This window comes from Oryzias latipes, chromosome 15 (genome assembly GCF_002234675.1).
Source record: "Oryzias latipes chromosome 15, ASM223467v1".
Taxonomy (NCBI): Eukaryota; Metazoa; Chordata; class Actinopteri; order Beloniformes; family Adrianichthyidae; genus Oryzias; species Oryzias latipes.
Genome location: NC_019873.2, coordinates 19,932,916 through 19,950,950, shown reverse-complemented (window position 1 = coordinate 19,950,950; position 18,035 = coordinate 19,932,916). Strand labels below are relative to the sequence as shown.

At 38.2% G+C, this 18,035-nt stretch overlaps 1 protein-coding gene across 2 annotated transcripts in view; it reads left to right on the top strand.

Moving 5' to 3' along the window:
- Window positions 1-3,039: 3,039 nt before the first annotated feature.
- sh3pxd2a (SH3 and PX domains 2A) overlaps window positions 3,040-18,035 on the top strand; it is a 53,449-nt gene continuing 38,453 nt past the window's right edge. For both annotated transcript variants that reach the window (XM_011484398.2, XM_004077089.4), the window contains exons 1-6: window positions 3,040-3,174; window positions 3,352-3,432; window positions 7,008-7,088; window positions 15,819-15,894; window positions 17,111-17,187; window positions 17,892-17,983. In XM_011484398.2, coding sequence (XP_011482700.1) covers window positions 3,361-3,432; window positions 7,008-7,088; window positions 15,819-15,894; window positions 17,111-17,187; window positions 17,892-17,983 — 398 coding nt within the window. In that variant the 5' untranslated portion in view covers window positions 3,040-3,174; window positions 3,352-3,360. The remainder of the gene's footprint in view (window positions 3,175-3,351; window positions 3,433-7,007; window positions 7,089-15,818; window positions 15,895-17,110; window positions 17,188-17,891; window positions 17,984-18,035) is intronic.

Below are 18,035 nucleotides of genomic sequence, written 5' to 3'. Positions count from 1 at the left end.
GCAAGCAGCGGCTCGTTTCCTAATGAATAGATTTTAGTTTAATCTATCTGTTGACTTTGCAAGGCATTTGACACAATTAGTCAAAGTTTCATGATTCGACTTATTAAAGAATTCAGATTAGGTAAAATATTTTTTAACGCGATTGAGGTTCTGTACAATGGATGTAACAGCTCCATGATTAAACTTGCACACGGCAAAACTCCCAGGTTTGACATTAACAGAGGAATTAGGCAGGGCTGCCCTTTTACCCCTCTCCTCTTTTTACTAGTTGCTCAGGTTGTGGCCCCTCATATTAAAAATGTAAATTCCGAGGTATTACAGCTTTAGGAAGAGAATTTAAACTCTCCCAACTTGCAGATATGATATAACTTAAACTGTAAATGTTTTTTAATAAAGAAATTATTCTGGGTTACCTTAATGACAAAGTAGACAAAGATGTTGTTTTTATTACACAGTTATTTTTAGTTGTAGCAAAATTCCATATTCATAAAGCCAAATGGTCTAACTCCAAGCTTAGATTTCAACATTTTTTTAATTAAATCAGTGAGTACTGTAACATTATCAAACAACTTCTAAAACCAAAAGGCAATTCAAACTAATTTGAATTTAAACAATTTAAAATGCATGAAACCCCAAAGATTGATGTTTCTTTTTTCTTAAATATTATATATGTTTATATATATGTTTAAATACATCCATATTATGTTTTGCTGCAATTTGTACACATTTCAGTTCCCCCTTAGACATTTTAGTCTGTTTTTGTATTATGTTGTTTGTCAGTAAAGTCTGAATTAAAAAAAAGCAGCTCGTTTCCTGGATCTCTACTGCAGGACGTGCTGCTCAACCTCCTCTGTTTCCACTCTGTTTCCACTCATCTCGCTCATGTTACTGTCCCCAAAGTTTGACGATTGTTTATCCTTTTTTCCCCCAGTAGGCTGAGCAGAACAGCAATGCAATCGGATATTACAGATTTTGTAAAAATCAGCAAACTTTTATAAGATTATAAATAAACTTCCCAAAAGTAACACTTCTACTACTTATCTTGAGGTTGTATCGATTGTGGTGCTAGGTGGATTATGAAAACCGATCTAAATAGACGTTTAGTCCTATTAGGCCATCTATTATATCAGAATTAAATTATCTACTTTCCATTTTTTAAGGAGGCAGTACTGTAAATGCATCTAAAATGTAAACAGTGAGCAGTTGTAATAAAAGGCACTGCAATGGTGTGTAGATGAAGGACACAGACGGCAAACAAAAGATAAGTGCATTGTAAAATATTTGTATTATTTTGATTGCAGACATTGATTTGTAGAGTATGCTTCTCCTTTTATAATAACCAAAGTTTTTCTGTAAGTGTTAACAAGCTATTTCCAGGTCTTGACCTTTTTCATCCTTCATGCTTAAAACGCTGCTCAATTGATGTTGTGCTTGATGCAACTGCCTTCTTTAAATCCCATGGATATTTGATCGGATTTGAAACTATTGACTCACAAGGCCACTTCAGGGAGTTTTTTTTTTTTCCCCTGGATCTGCTTTGTCTGATTTTGAGATGTGCTTTGGATTATTGTCTAACAGAAAAAAATGCTTGCTCTTTGAAATAGTCTGACACTTTTGGGAATCCATGATGTTCAAGACAACTAGTTCAAGACCTTCACGCTCAATTCTGAGGAAGTTTGTCATCTAAACTCAACATTTGAAATGGTTAATTAAATAATCCCAATTTTGTGGAAGCACCTTTGTTTTTCTCACAACTACAACTCACCTTGAATCCTTGAATAGGCTTTCACATTAAGCAAATAATGACTCAGTAAAGCTTCCAAAAACAGATCAACTCTGCTGTGACTCTGTCAATAAAACAAGTTGTTACACAGGGATAGGTGAATTAGCTTGTGGATATTTTATGTTTATTATATGAACTAATAAAATCACTACATGAAAATATTAAAACTAATTGAGGTCATCAGGAATTTGAATAATTCTAAATGCAAGTGTAGTTTGCATGCACTTTTCCATATTGCCATTGTGGAACATTCAACAAATGATTAAAATAACGATAATGCTCTGGTTCTTTTATATTTACACAGAGTTAAATTTTGAGAGTGCAACAAGTCCATTGTTGGTCCTACATGTGAATAAAATAGTTTCCCTCTCACTTTTTATCTATAATAGCTTAATTACCATGCAATGTGTGAACTTTGCATTAATTGGATTTACTCTAAGCAGCACTTTTACTAAAAACAGTACTAAAAACTTTTACTGCTACTAACAGTACTAACAAATGTGCCTCTAAATCATATAAATTTAATAATATTCCATTTCAATCCGACTTGACTGCCATAAAAACGCTCAGGGTCCACTTATGTGCCACACAATAACAAGGTGATATAGTTCTATTTAAATACATGAATCATCTCAACACTGTATAATATTTTAACCCTTGTGTTATCTTGGATGACCCCACCCTTGCATTGACGTGTTCTCCCTACCATGACAAAGGTGGAAAGATTTCCTGTAATCCACACCAGTGAAGATCACAAATTATCAAAGGAAACAGGTTCAACGCACTGTCTAGTGGGTCTAGATGACCCAACTCCCAATGGTAAAGTGCCTAGGACAGCACAAGGGTTAAATGGAACAAATGGTTTTGATCTTAGCATTTGAGAACAAAAAAAATCTCACAATTTATCTTTCTTATTTATTTATTTATAATTTGCTACTGTAGATTGCAGCAATTTAGTTGTGTAAATTATTACTTTAGCTTCCTCCAAAACTGTATTTTTTATGTTGGTTGTTTAAAGGAAATCCACTAGAGGGCAGCAGAGCTGTGCATCAGCAACGCTGTGATACACATTTTTTTTTTGTCTTGCGTATTAGAGTAAAATAGCCTGAATAAATAAAGACAAATACTTATTTGGCATTATATACTTAGGGTAGAAAAATCTGTTTCTGTCTCCGTGGTTGAGTCGGTAAGTTTATGTGTAAAGGATCCTATGAAGTGTCCTCAGCCAGCTGAGGAGGGACCGCCCCGTCCTCCCTGTCCTCCTGTCCTAGGAGTTAGCAGTAAAGCGATTATTTTGGGGGGAAGATCCTGGCTAACAACATTCTTACTGCGCTGTCATGCTTCACGGGGATCTTCTGAACTCTTAAAACCGCCTGACGACGTTTCTTCATGTGAGCCATTGTGTGAATTTGTTCTTCTCCTTCATGATCTGCATAACTTTTTCTAAAGTGTCCTCTGCAGCTTTTGTTTGTGCGAGCTCTTCGTGCTTTGGGTTTTCGTGGCTGAAAGCTTTCTTTTGTAACAAAAAACATGTATTCTCTCTATTTATGTCATATTGGTGCAACAAGTCTGTGAAGATGCAGTTCCGCACCGTCCTGGATGTAAATGTTGTGGACGTGCAGAAGAGAAGGAGTCCATCCAAACACTATGTAAGTCCAGTCTTTGTTTTGCTCTTCTCAACTCTAGGTGATGGTTTCTTCACACACACAAAAAGGATGGATTTCACACTATTGTTTTGTGTGTGTGTGTGTGTGTGTGTGTTTTGGTGCTTTTATTATGAAGAGATAACTAGAATATTTGTTAATTTGTGCCATCTCTAGGTTGAGCTGTGGATTTCATGACATTCATGGTGAACTTTGACTTAAACCTGAAAGTAAAGCCTCACATTTACCATTATTTAATTTATATATTTGTCATTTATATAGCCAGAGGATAAAAAATCAGGAAAAGGGACGAAAATAATATTTAAGGGAAGGATCTTACTAGTGAGTTTGTAAAGTAGGCTAAACCTTAAAAACAGACGGCATATTTTATTGGTATGATGTCAGTTGAATCAACGACAGAAGTATAAAGGCACAAAAACTTAACAGCGGTTTGGAAGGGGTGGAGTCAGCCACTCTAGGAAACTTCCATTTATGCCGGGTTTCAGCAATAAATTTGAAATACTTAATACTGCACTTCCTCAAGTCACCACTAGAGGCTGGCTTCACAAGTGAATAATCTCACAAGAATTCCCATGTTAAAAATCTAATATAACATTATAAAAAAAAGGCGTGTACAACCTGAATACAAAAAAGCTGATTGTTTTGCTTTTATTTTTTAATCATGACAGCTGATTTTGTTTTTTATTGAAAAATGAATGATTTCACCTTTTTTTGTATTTCTTATTTTGCTGATTTCACTCATAGACAAATTTATACAAACTTTATACAAAACGACAAAGGAAAAGATACAATTATTTTTTAAACAAAAAATAAAAGGTTTTTTAAATACAGAGGAGAATTCAAGAATCCCCAGCTGAAGTGACACAACAATGTTTTGTAGAGTGAATCTCATCCATGTCAGAGTGAGTTGTAAGTCTTACTGAAGCAAACAAGCCACATTCCCTTAACCACCCCATCTGAATCATCAGTAATAGTAGTTATACGTTTTAACAATAGTTTCTTAGTTATGACAGCTTTCATTTTATGGTCAGCAAAGAATCCCTATAGGAAAGCTTCGGGAATTCCTTTTTAGGATAATCATTTTAGCACATTTACTATTCCTGTTATCAGCCTGGCCGTTAAATATTTCAGAATTAGAATACTTTTTTTGTCCCAGGGGGAAATTGCATTTACAGCAGAGTTCCCGTCACCAAGTTTCTACACAGTCAGATAAAGAATATTTACATCGATTTACTTTTCGGCGGTATGTGTAACAGAGGAAAAAAATGCAAATAACTTTATTCACAACATATGCTCAGAATCTGCTTACATAAGGATTCTGTTTTTAACCGGATATTGTTTTACCCCATTAATGAACGGAAATGACGAAAGGCCATGATATGGTTAGCATATGTTACAAAACATGTCAATAATTGGACTACACTTTGGGAAGTTGAATGAGTTTAAATAAAAATTAAGGCTAAAGAATCATAAAAGATGTAATTTAGAGCTAATGATTTACATTTTTCACAGTCTGTCAGCAGTAGTGAATGCAGCCCAACATAAAGAAGTAAAAAGATGTAGACTAGACAGTTATCAGGAACCAGCAGTGAAGGACCCAAAGGGAGAAGACAAGGCTTGTGGCAGAAACTCCTGTGTTTGATATATAACCTTTAACATGACAAACCGATGACCCGAAGGCGAAACAAAAGGATTTAAATACACTGAGGGTAATGAACTGAGATGCAGACAGCTGTGGATGACTATCAATCGGAACCTGTTATGCCTGACGTTCAAAACAGAACATGACAAAAACCGAAAAACATCACTGAGAAACAAACTAAAGTGCACATTCCTCACAAACTCTTCTTCGAGCTGTGATGTCTCAGTGCTCTGCTGGTCTGATGAACAAACCCCAGTGAATCCCAAACTCACATTTTAGGCTATTAGTCTCAAATAGCTTCTAGTCACCAAAACCTTTCAGACAAATGGTTGTCATTGATTTTCAGTAAACACTTAACAGCTTAAAGTACTTAAAATAATTTAAGTTGGCTATTTTTTTAATTTCATCCTATTTAAAATAAAAAAAAAAGAATGATCGGAGAAGTAACCAGCTGGACAATTTGATTAAAAAATTCCAAATAATTACCAAAAGGAAATTAGTCCTAAATCTACTTACTTCCTAACCCTAAACCTAATACTACAGTATCAAGGATACAAAATTGCTGTATTTAGAGAGTAATTCTAAATATGCTCTAAGAATTGCTCTGTTTGGAATCCTCAATTGTCAAACATTAACTTGCTTTCTCTGTCATAAAATCTACAAGCCATCAGCAAATTGTTCATTAGTCACTTCCTTTGCTTTCATCTCTTGTTTTGGGGGAAACATGCTTGTATTTCCCATCCTGATCTACCTCACTGATCTAAGTGATCCAACACGGTGATCCATGAAGCACAAATCCTGCAAAAATCAATCCGTGCATCAGGTTTATCTGGATTAATTAGCCTGAGAGTTAAGATCAATTCCACCATCAATTTCCTGCAGTGAGACACCCCAAGGCCAATTCTTACAGGGCAAAGACAACCCCCCTCCCCAGGGATTAAAGATGGATGTCAGATTTGGCTGGGAAGTCCCCATGAGGGAAGAAGAGGAGGAAAAAAATAAAATAAAATGACATTATCTATGAGCTAAGCAACTGGAAATGCATGTCCGGTTTAAAAGAGGAAAGAAGCGGCCCTTTGTCTTTTGTCCCCAATGTTCAAGTGTCACTTCCTTCCAGCGACTTGTGGCACATTAGATAGGCAGCACCAGTGGCAATACACGCACATATTACACACACCCCATAAAAAAGTGTCTCAGCAGTGGTCTTAATTCATTACAGACAAACCCAAAGCTGGGTTGTCACACATTTAGTGCTTTACATCTCTTACAAAAAGGAAAACACATGTTTCTAATGCATTAATCATGATGGATGCAGGTAACTTTATTTGTATTTTGGTGCATCTTCTTAGGAAGTTAATGGATTTTTTTTTTTTGTCCTTCAGATCATCATATGCACAAAAGCTTTGAAAACACTTGCTGCTAAGCTAGCAGATGAGCTTTTAGTTGAAATAGTCTTTTTGGAACTTTTCCTAACATTTTTAAAGACTTGTACTTTTTTGCATCTTACATTAGAGTACATGCGGACTACCATGATTTTGTTTTACGCCCCTTGTGATTACTTGGTGAACTGCACCTGCCTCCATTTGCTTTTCTTTTTATAAACAAAGTTTGGAATACGATGCGTCTCTGGAGAAGGTCATTGTTGTACAATTAAGAGTGAAAATAAATATTTTGTGTGCTCTGAACGGTGTGCTGATATTTTAATTGATGAAAAGTATTACTTGAAATTCATTAGCTTCCCCTTTGACCCCCTGATGACTTTCCGATGAAAGACTGAAGCGGAAGAGCTTAATGTGTTTATTTGACCTTCAAGGACCTTAGAAGTTAAGTCAGAAGGGTTAAAGCGGTGCCATGGCATCATTGACATAATGGCTTTGTCAATAATCTGTCTTTTTTTTCTTTGTGCTTTCTTTGCTAGGTGTACCTAATCGACGTCACATATTCAGACACCACATCCCATGTCATATACCGGAGATACAGCAAATTCTTTGACTTACAGGTATGTATCAGTCCCTAAAAACACCACAGTCATAGACAACTTTCCTTTACGACAGCATAAAAAATAAAAATATGATAAAACACACCAATTATTTAATAATCAAATTTGTAGCTTTATTGCACATGTTTTTATTGCTCTGTGAGGTCAGTTTGACCTTTAAGTTGCTTTTTTTTTTCTTCATTGGCTGGAGGCAACAATCCCGCTGAAAAGTCTCATTTAAGACAGCCACAGGGAAGTAAGGAAATGGGGGAAATCCAGTCAGCAGATTGCAGGAAAACAATGTGACCTCAGTCAGAATGCAGAATGCTGCGAGCAACGAAGCCTTTCGGATTTATTCTCTTGATCCACTGCTTCCAGTAAAGTATGTATGTCTCCTGATGTCCACTAAAGTGCATACTATAGTTTGTTTGCAGGAAAGATAAACTTCTTGCTCATCTAAATTACAGTGGAAGAGGTTTAAAACTAAATGAGTGCACATTATCTTCCAGCCACACTGCATTATGCGGCTCTGACAGGCTTGTTTCAGGACACCCTTTGTTCAGTGGTCTCCTGCTAATAGACAGGAAAATGAAGCCGTTGCCTGATTGAAACAGGGCTTCTCTCCTGTCTATGTAAACATTTGTGCTGTCAAAAGATCTCTTCTTCTGAAGTCCTTGTTTGACCATAGAAGTGCATAGAAAACAGCAGCTGTTCATACAAACTTTGCTAGTTTTAGTATCATTTTACTCAGTACATGTTCAACAACTAGTGTTTGACATCAGACTTACTGTCAAGTATATTTGTTTAAGACAGCAAGACCTTAAAAAAAGTGCCCCAAAGTTAACCAATGACAGTGTAAAGCAACTTTCACACTTAGCGCGATCTTGAACATGAGTGTAGCCTATGGTGTTCACACTGGAAATGCAGGGAGGGGCTTCTTCTTTTTCTTTTTCTCCTGTTTAATAGCCAGCCACAGACATCGGCCAGATGAGAGGCTAGATGTGAAATGTTGAAGTGGTGCAAATCTTGTGAATCTTGCTCCAGGCTTTTCCTTTCACAGCCCTATTATGATGTATGAAAGACTCAGTGTCCTATAATTCCGGCGGGGCTTAAACCACAATTATTGATTTCTCCTCCATGATAAAATTTCATACGTTGGCACTTCCATGAATTAAAAGGAATGCCATCCACATATCACTTCCAAATCTGAGTCCCTGATTGGTCAAAGTTCTACCTGGTTTAACTTTGAACATTGGTTCAATGGCTATGCATTTTGTACTTAGAGCCCAAAAATGGTCGCAGAAACTTGCGTAGCCACGCGGTAACGCAGGAATTTTGAACACGTAAGCCCAAAATGCACATTTACGCATCTTTAATTAGACATTTCTGTAGAAGTGGCCGCTTGAACAGACATGGCAGAGGTCGGTGTGAGCATAGCTTTGGATGACTGGACCGAGTGAGTGGGACATCACTCATAAAAAAAATGGTCCAATGAAATTAATTCAATTTAGTTGACATTTTTTTCACGATATGGACGCTTCTGATTTGGACCCAGATGATGTCTGTAAGCAGTGATTGGTCCGAGTCGGTCCAAGTCAACGTTTCTATGGCAACCACTCTCAATCAATCAGGTGTGAGCTTGTTGGAAGTCCACAACCTTCCTGCATTAACCCTTGTGCTATCTTAGATGACCCCACCCTTACATTGACGTGTTCTCCCTACCATGACAAAGGTGGATAAAGGTGGAAAGATTTCATGTAATCCATGGACACCAGTGAAGATCACAAATCATTGAAGAAAAAAGGTTCAGAGCACTGTCTAGTGGGTCTAGATGACCCGACTCCCAATGATACAGTGCCTAGGATAGCACAAGGGTTACAGCGGGCTTCACAACATCTGTTTTCAAAAGTTCGACATTTGGGCCAACTGGCACCACATACTGGTAGTTTTATTAAGGCATCTCATTGGCCAATTTATAACGTGAATAACTTGCACTACATAAAAATATTATGAAGAGAAATTACAATTACCAAGAACATGTTAAAGAAAGCTAGCAGAGCAAGAATGGTTATTCTGACAAATTCAATGACTTTTGAGTAATAGCTGTTAATTTCTCAATAGAAGTCTGTGGGATTTAGGCTTCTTGGAGCCAGTGTGTACTTCCTGTGTGGAATGAGAGAAAGGAGGGACCACTCAGTCCAGTTCTCTTATACAGTAAATTAACACAACGAATCCAATGCTTTTAGTCAATCCATTTGAGATTTTTTTTAAATCATAAAAGAACAACTATATTTTTATGTGTATGGACTTAACTGACTGAAGGACTGGTACTCCAATTCAGATTCACTTTACCAAAAATATAAAATATTTCATTGAGATAATTAAACCAAGAGTTATAAAGAAAATGACTGAAAAGTAAGTATTTAACGCATTATAACTATCCAATTTTTAATTCAATTCAATTTATTTATATAGCCCAACTTCACAACAACAGTCGTCTCGACCTTAATATCTACCTAATATTGTAAGGTGTTGCATTACTTTCAATTACAATAACAAGTACTCTGAGTTATTTCCAAGCTGTAATATATTACAGAGTTAACGGCAAATGATCCTTAGTGACATTTTTTTTTTAATTTAACCTTTTTTTCTCCTGGCAAGACAGATAAAGAACAATTTTCTTATTTTCAATGTGTTGCCTGGTAAGGAAACAGAGTTACAGGAAACAGACAGAAACATTGCCAATAACACAAGAAAGTCTAAAAATCATAAAGGGCAATAAACTGTAGTTCAGCTGCATTTTTCTTTAAAATGATCATTAAGATACCTTTTAAAAACTCCCTTTGAAATGTCCAATCTAATCTTATTTTGCACCTTTATTTTTTTGACAAATGCATAGATCAATCTCAGTGAAAAAAAAAGTATTATATTTTGTATTGCATTATATTACATTTTATTTCGGGAAGTGAAGTCAATCCCAAAATATGATCTCAGTTCTCGAATGACAAAAGATTTGCTTCCACGACGGTGACACACCGAGCTCTTTGTCTTCCAGCTGACACCTACAATTTTCTAGTTATTTCCAGTACAATTATATGTTTCATGTTTACGAGAAAATGTAGACAAAAAAGGGAGTCGAGACACGACTTTGAAGACAATTCAGCAGCAGTTGACCAGTCAAAGCACATGATCTGCAACAGTTCCTCTCTTTAAAAATGAAGTGTCCTTTTATTGCGCTCACTGCCTCTTCATTACACTAAACAGAACTGATAATGACACCATTATCATACATTACCAGGCTCTTTATTGTTCAACTAGCTTCTATACTCTGACTTTTCTGCCGACCCTAATAAAGTGCGCTTCTTAAAATATGTACATACATTCGTTTTTTTACTGCCACATTTGTTTTCCCAGGAAAAGTGCTGAGTCCAACATGAATGAACCTCTGTTTTTTGGGGTCGGCCCTTGTTTGATGTCAGTAGATTTGGTGAGTGTGCTAAGCGGCTGAGGTCTTTTACCCTCTGCACAGCAGCCACAGCAGACAGACCGCAGGGGTCACAGCATTCCACTGGGGGATTGTGGAGTGTGCAAGATGGCCTGGTTTCCTTTTGGACAGTAACCTCTCCAAAACAAAATCCCTTCCCCGCCATTATTTTTGGATTTTGGAGTCGGACCAGAGTCAACTCAGCTCTGTCTGCATTGTAATTTGTCTGATCCACATTCCCAACACAGGTTTGGACTGTCAAAAGCCTATTTTTCTCTTGTTACACATGAACCAGGATTAAGGGCATACAATCTGCTGAGAAATGCTTGAAATAGAAAGTAACACATTCTCAAAATAAAGCATGGAGACTGCATTCAGTCATTTTTAATCTCACATAGCACTTATTTGATCAAATCATGAGGAACTTTAAAGTTTCATGAAATTCCTGAAGTTTCCTGAGTACCTAAACAGAATTACATAACACATTACTTCATCCAGTTGAAATATCATAGGCAGTGATTGTAAATGTTTTGATCCCTTCCTTGAGAGTATTAGCAAATTTGAAAGACGTCATGGAAATATTGCCAGAAGTATAAATCTTCATTAAAAAAAGTTTTCTCCTTTGAAGTAATTTGCACCACAATAAAAACTTGGGGTTTCTTTAAAAATGACAGTTGACAAAAATAAGGTTTCTTTTGTTTCTAAATGACTTTCAGCACTGGTTATTACAAATCTTTAATATCTTTGGATAATACATTCTTTACTTTCAATTTTATGACTGCTTTTAGTCCCGTTTCAAACTAGAAAGTAAATGAGAACACTGGACCCTGATTCCTGGTCTTTTTCTGTATTTGACTCCCTGATCATGTGGCCTTTATTTCAATCACCCTGGAATCTGCAAAATGTGATAAAGAGAGTTGAAAGTTTACCATTATTAGTTTACCACCATCAGTCAGTAGCTTTTGTGTCTTAATTTAAAGGATGTTGACCTTATCCATCCAGTAATGACGAGACCAAACCTTTATATTCTTTACACAAACCCCTCCATTCAAGTCTTTTGGCATAACAACCGTCACAAATTGTTTCCAAGACCAAAAAAAAAAAAAAAAACAATAATTGGACAAACACACGAGTGCAGGACACCACATTTATTTATTTTTGAACTCGAAGTTAGCCCAGGTACACAACCAATGCATGGATGTGAGATATGAGGAGTGTGATCCGCAGGTATAAGAGAGGGGCGGAGTGAAGTGCTCGGTACAGCAAATGGATGGAGGTGTGGCTTCAGACAGAATTCAGAAAGAGACAGACGCTCGTTGGAGCGTGGTAGAACTCAGGAGCCCGGGGCTCAGTCACAAGCAACCTTGATTTCGCAATCCAAATAATCTCCAGAATGGTCTCTGGGAAACAGTTCCAAAAATTGCAGAGGTGCAGGGACTTATGAGGCTTGGGGCAAATGGTGTGGCAGGGAAATAGGAGCAGAGAATGGCCATAGCAGCATGAAGCTGAAATCAGTGGCTGGAGAATGGGCTGAGCAGACGGGTAGACGGGGACAACAGAGCAGGTGAGTTGACTGAATCCTTGCAGGGCAACCATCCAGCAGAGAAAGAAGGGCAGAGGCAGAGATTTATAGGAGCAGGCACAGGTGGAGGAAATCAGGAAATTAGCAGCAGCGGGGCAGCTGCTGCCATGACAGACAACAGTTAAGGCAAAGTTTAGGTACTACTAGCTCTGCTTTTTCATTCTGCTTTTCCTTTTTTGAACTTTTTTTAAAATTACTTATAGATTTAAGACTGTTAACCCCTTGGCTAAGGTGGTCGTGTTCGGGCTCCAGGAGTGATGCTTCTGCTTGTTCGCTGGCCTCTTGTTCTGAGCCCTCTGAGCTGCAGGGCTTTGTGGGACCAGTTGGGCACACTGGACCCAGAGGTTGGGGGACTGTGGGGCAGGAGGTGATGGGGATGAGCGGGGGTCGTGCCCGTGTTGCTTGGATGATGACACCCCAGCCAACAGGAGCATAGGGTGGGAGGCGCCTTCTGGGCACTCTTATAATCTTTTCTCTTTGTTTGTTTCTGTGTGTTGTATCATGAGGGGTTTATCTTATTGTCTAAATATTTTAGTGCATATGTGGGTACTGGTGTTTAGGTTTGTTTTTATGTACAGCACCTTGGGCTGTTTATTTTACATGAAAGGTGCCACAGAATAAAATTAATTTGAAATTGTCCCTCTTGCAAAAATACAGTAATATGCAAGTGTTTTTCTTTTTGTTGACTTTCCTTGTAAAGCTTGATCATATCTCATTTCCTGTGCTCAATTAAACAGATAAAGAAAATGCACCTGTGTTGGAATTTCAAAGACATTGAAGTATTATTACTATCAAACACAAAAATAACTTTATTTTTTATTCCCCCCCCCCCATTATTTTCAGAAGTGTACTATGTGTTCCCTTCAGAGAATAAAATAATGTACCCCATAGAACCAAAACAGCCAGTTATTATGAATACAAAAATAAATCAAGAAACATCAACAAGGTTTTTCACAATGCTATTTAAATGCTTATATTTGGTGTAAAGTTAGATGTTTTCATCAGTATGAAAATTCAAAACCATCTTCTAGTGGTCATTTAAGAAACTGCAACATGATGGATCTGAGTTTGATCCAAATCCAGCAACAGAATTTGGTGCTGAGCTCACAGACTTTAGAGATGGAGCATCTAAATGTTTCTCAGTTTTAACAACAAAGTTATTGTCTCCAAATGAATGTGGGATTATTGTGTCACAATCTGTCTGCAGTAAACAACGATTAAGTAGGTGTCACAACAGCTCAGAGAAAGAATTTTAATATTTTCCCACTCAGACATTCTTCAACTCCAACCCAGTTCGTCCAATAGTTTTCTCAGAACAGTTTTTGATTGTGTTGCAGTCTTGTGGTCTGTACTGACTGCAGTTGTATTACCGACCCATTTCGATCATCTTTTGCTCCATTTTCAAAGCATTCCCAGCGGTCTTTTAATTACGATTATGCCGTCTTTAGCCAAAATTAAAACAAAAAAAATCTTTGTCGTTTTCTAGGTCATAGTTTCTGCAGAGTGGCTGGAGTTCATTAGAAATTCACCTCTGTGTTGTAGGCGAGTACGTTGGTGCAAAGCAAAAACCCCAAACCCACCTTCCCACCACCCATAACTGAGGGCTATCAGTTCACATGCCCTCCTGCTAGCTTTCCGCCCCTCACACACCTGACCCAACATTACCAGTGCTCCAACAATGGCGAGCAATATTGCAGCTATCCAGCTGACATGATGTAGGTCGTAGTCTGCCTAGCCTATTTTCTAAGTCATAAATGAGCTCTTTATTAAAATGCATTTTTTCGTCTGCTCCCGATTCACAACACTTTGAATAAAGAAATACTCAGAAATGCAATTTTAGTCTTAGTTTTCTTTTTATATATCTTCCACATAGTTTTTCATTGGAGTGGGTCTTTAATTCGTTATATGTTGAAACAAAAAACATTTTTTCCAGTATAATTTATGTTCTGGATAAGACGGCACAAAAATTCTGATTTGTATGCTGACTACAATTTCTTTCCAACTGAACTGAGACGAGTGTGACTGGAGAAAGGGGATTTTGGTGACGTCGTAGCACCTGTTACTGCATGGGTGTTTGCATTTTCCCAGCAAACGCTCTGCAGCTCAACACACAGCGGACTCCCGGTGAAAAGAGAACATTTAAAACATTATCCCAGGGTTCCAAATACTCCACATGTGAGAATCATGAGAAATATTTTCACGCTTGTGCAGTCCTGAAGATGGCTATGGCCCCTGTCCTTTGTGATTGTGAGTGCATCCTGGCAGGACGTTTGGATGACATAATTCTCACTCCAGGATGACAAGGCTCTGTGTCAGTCATGCAAAGTTTCCCATCTGACAATGAGTGTACGTCTGAGCTGAGTGTGCAGCTCTTTTCTTTTCTTTTAAGTGCAGTCCTTGCTATAAAACTGTTATTGCCAGTGGATTCAAAAGAAACAGTCTGGTTTTTATTGCATACCTTGGATTTTCTGTTTCGAGGGAACAGGACTAATTTTAGTCGACCAGTATCTTATAATGCGTGTATGCAGGTGTGGTTAACCAAGACTGATGATGGCTGTCTTTTTCAAAGAAAACCATCTCCTGCTAACTGACTGCAGTATAGAGGAGAGAGAGGGGGGGAGGGGGGTCTGAGTGAAGTCTGGAGATTTAGCAAAGCCGGCAGATAATGGGGCTGGGGGTGGGTTGAGGGGGGACCACAAGAGGGGAAACCAAACCACTCCTTTCTGGAGAACTTCTACAAACAACTCCCACAGACCCAGACAGACTGGATCCAGCTTTACCAGTCAAGCTCGGATCTGTTTGTCCACCTGGTTCCTTTTTGGTTCAATTTAAACTGAAGCCAGTCCTCTTTTTCTTTAAAACATTTGCTGTTTGACAGAGCGCATTCTAGAACAAGGCAAGGCAGCATCTGGAGATGGTTGATAATAGGATTCTCTCATGTTAGGGAGGAAAACTATTGAAGCTGGTAATGGGGAAACTCGTCTCTGGGACACAGATACCACATTTTAAATTGTTTAACACACAAAATAACTTGCTCATACACCACTGCAAATTCATGTGGTGCTTGCCTGTGAAGGATGGTGCATACCTGTAGTAGCTGGCATCAGAAGAAAAGTAAATTTCAGACACACCGGGCATGTGATGCACGGTCAAGAACGTACGTTTAGCCCATTTTGTTCACACTGGAGCGGTTTCTTTTTCTTCTACATTTTCTACTGTTTATTAGCGCATGTTCGCCACCTACAGCTGAAAGAGGCTTGGTGCAAAAGGTCAAAGCGGTGCAAATCATGTAAATCTTGCTCCAATTTTTATTTTCACAGCTTTATTCTGATATATGAAAGAATTGTTGTGAAACAATTCTGGCCGGGCACAAACAACAAATTTTATATCCTTCTCCACGATCAAATTTCAAACGGTTGGCTCTTCTTATGTCATCCATTTGTCAGTACCAAATCTGAGTCCCTATAACCTGGTTTAAAAGCAGTTAGGGCACCATACTCACTATTTGTTGTTTTGTGATGTGACAGATTTCACACCAGCTTTGTAGATATGTTGATGTTTAGCTTTCCCATGCACTGTGACACAGAGATCAACCCTAAATTTGACATGTTTTTTGCGAATGACTAAGAAATTTGACCTTTTTGGATTACACATGTTTTGAACTTTACTTCCCATTTTTTTACAGATGAGAATTCTTGACAAATTCCCAATTGAGGGAGGACAGAAAGACCCAAAAAAGAGGATAATCCCCTTTTTGCCAGGTGACAAACACAACACTGTGCCACCATTGTCATGACTTTGAGATTTTTCATTCTGGAGATCCAGGAGGCTAGCTCTGCTTTTCCATCCACAGTACTCCTACATGCTCCAATAGCATTGCCTACCACATTACTTTATTTCATCGTCTCCTGTGCCAAAACCCAGACCAAATCAATTTGTGGTGAGCTGTGTCAGTAGGAGGTTAACAGAGAGAGGTTTGTTTATCCTGATAAACTCATTGTGTACAAGAGCAGAGGGGAGTAGCAAAGAGATTCTTTGTTAGACAAACGCCACCACTTGATTCTGACCTCTCCAATTCAGATTTCTCTGTAGGCCCAGCATGGGTGAGCTGCTTTCATTAGTCGCAGCAAACTGGCTAAAGGGTTTAAGAAGTAGGAGGTCAAAAGAAAATCTATTGGGTCCTTAAAAAATGAGCCTTGAAAAAGAAGCATTGGAGTCAACCGAACCAAGAATCCATTATCGTCAGAAGGCTGTACCTCCTCAACAAAAGGATTAGTCTGAGCTCCACCCTGTCACTAATGTAGACTTCAACCTCTCTGCAAAGGAAGACTTTTTTTTTCAGAGAGCTAAATCTTACAGCTGCTCTCTCTTCACCAAACTGGTTCAAAATCAGCGTTAACACAGTCTCCCTCTCAATTTGTCAATCAATCCCAAGCTTCATCCTTCGAGACTTTGATTTTGGACAGAGGACTTAAATTTCTCTACACTGCAAAACTGAACCTTAGAAAGTAAAAAGACCTTTGTGTCAAGAGAAATCGACTTACTTTCTGTCTTGCAAGAAAAAAAATCGTATCATGAAAGATTTTTAGGAGCAAAATAGTCTTAATTTAAGAAAATATGTCTTAATGACTAGATTTAAAAAAAAATAAAAAATAAGAAGAATTCTTGGTTAGACCATCTTTTTTACCCCATCGGCAGATTTTTGTCTTATTTTTAAGGGGCCCTTTTTTGCAGTGTGCCTGGAGGGGTCAATCCATCTTTTGATGGCTGAGAATTGTGGGATGAAACTTTTTGATTCTCGCCTCAAAAGCCCCTAACTCCTATAATTTATACCAGTGTACCGATAAATTCTCTGTATTATTTTAGGCACCCTTACTCAATAAGACCAACTCACATGGTGGGAATGTAAATAAAAAAAAAAGTTTGGTTTTAGGTCTTGACATTTATTTTCTTCTTTTATTGCTTTGTCTATTTTAGGGAAAGTCTTGTTTCGCCGCAGTCACATCAGAGATGTTGCCGTCAGAAGACTGAAGCACCTGGATAATTACTGCAACGTGAGACGAAACCGTCATCCTCTTTATTTATGTCATTTAGTCTGTGTGCGGTCATGTTCAGGACAAACCTCTCATGTTTCATTGTGATTTAAAGAGCGCCCCCACTTGACCTGCCACAGTATTTTCAAGGCAGGCCTCAACTTTTATCTGTCCCACCAGCCTGTGCAAAAAAAGCAACTGCTTTGTCACGACTGGCAATTTTCTGCCACCGACATAATCGAGTAGCTTATAAAGGAAACGGGGGCACACAGCAGGGGTAATAATGAATCAGCAGTCTTGCAGTAAAAGGTACCGTGTGAGAGGAGATCATTAGGACAGAAGCGGGAATGTGGGGCAGGTGTGGTGTCAAGTGTGGACGCAGTTTCCATCTAGTGAGGATTTGTTTTGCAGGAAGGGATCTTTTTCTTTTTAAAAATTCAATTTTTGGAGGATTTTTTTTTCCGTGCTGAACTGTGAGCATTTGTGTGTTGAAATGTCTGGTTCTTGCACCATATCACCGCTGGGTGTTTTCCTTTGTTTTAACCCTCTCCCTGGGCCTTCTTCCTTCCCCTCCACGCCCTTCACATCTCCTCCCGGTCCTCTGATCTGACTCACTTCCAAAATATAATAAACTAGTTCCTCAGTCCAGACGAAGCAAAATAATATTTTTAAAGATGGATGTGTTGATCATGTGTGCAGCGTTTTCACTCCTTTCTCGACTGCAGGCTCTGATGAAGCTTCCCTCCCACATTTCCCAAAGTGAGGAGGTTCTTCAGTTCTTTGAAACAAAGTCAGAGGATCTAAACCCCCCCACAGAGTGAGTATCTGGAACTGTTTTCTAGAAACTATAAGTTGCGGTTCTTTCTGTC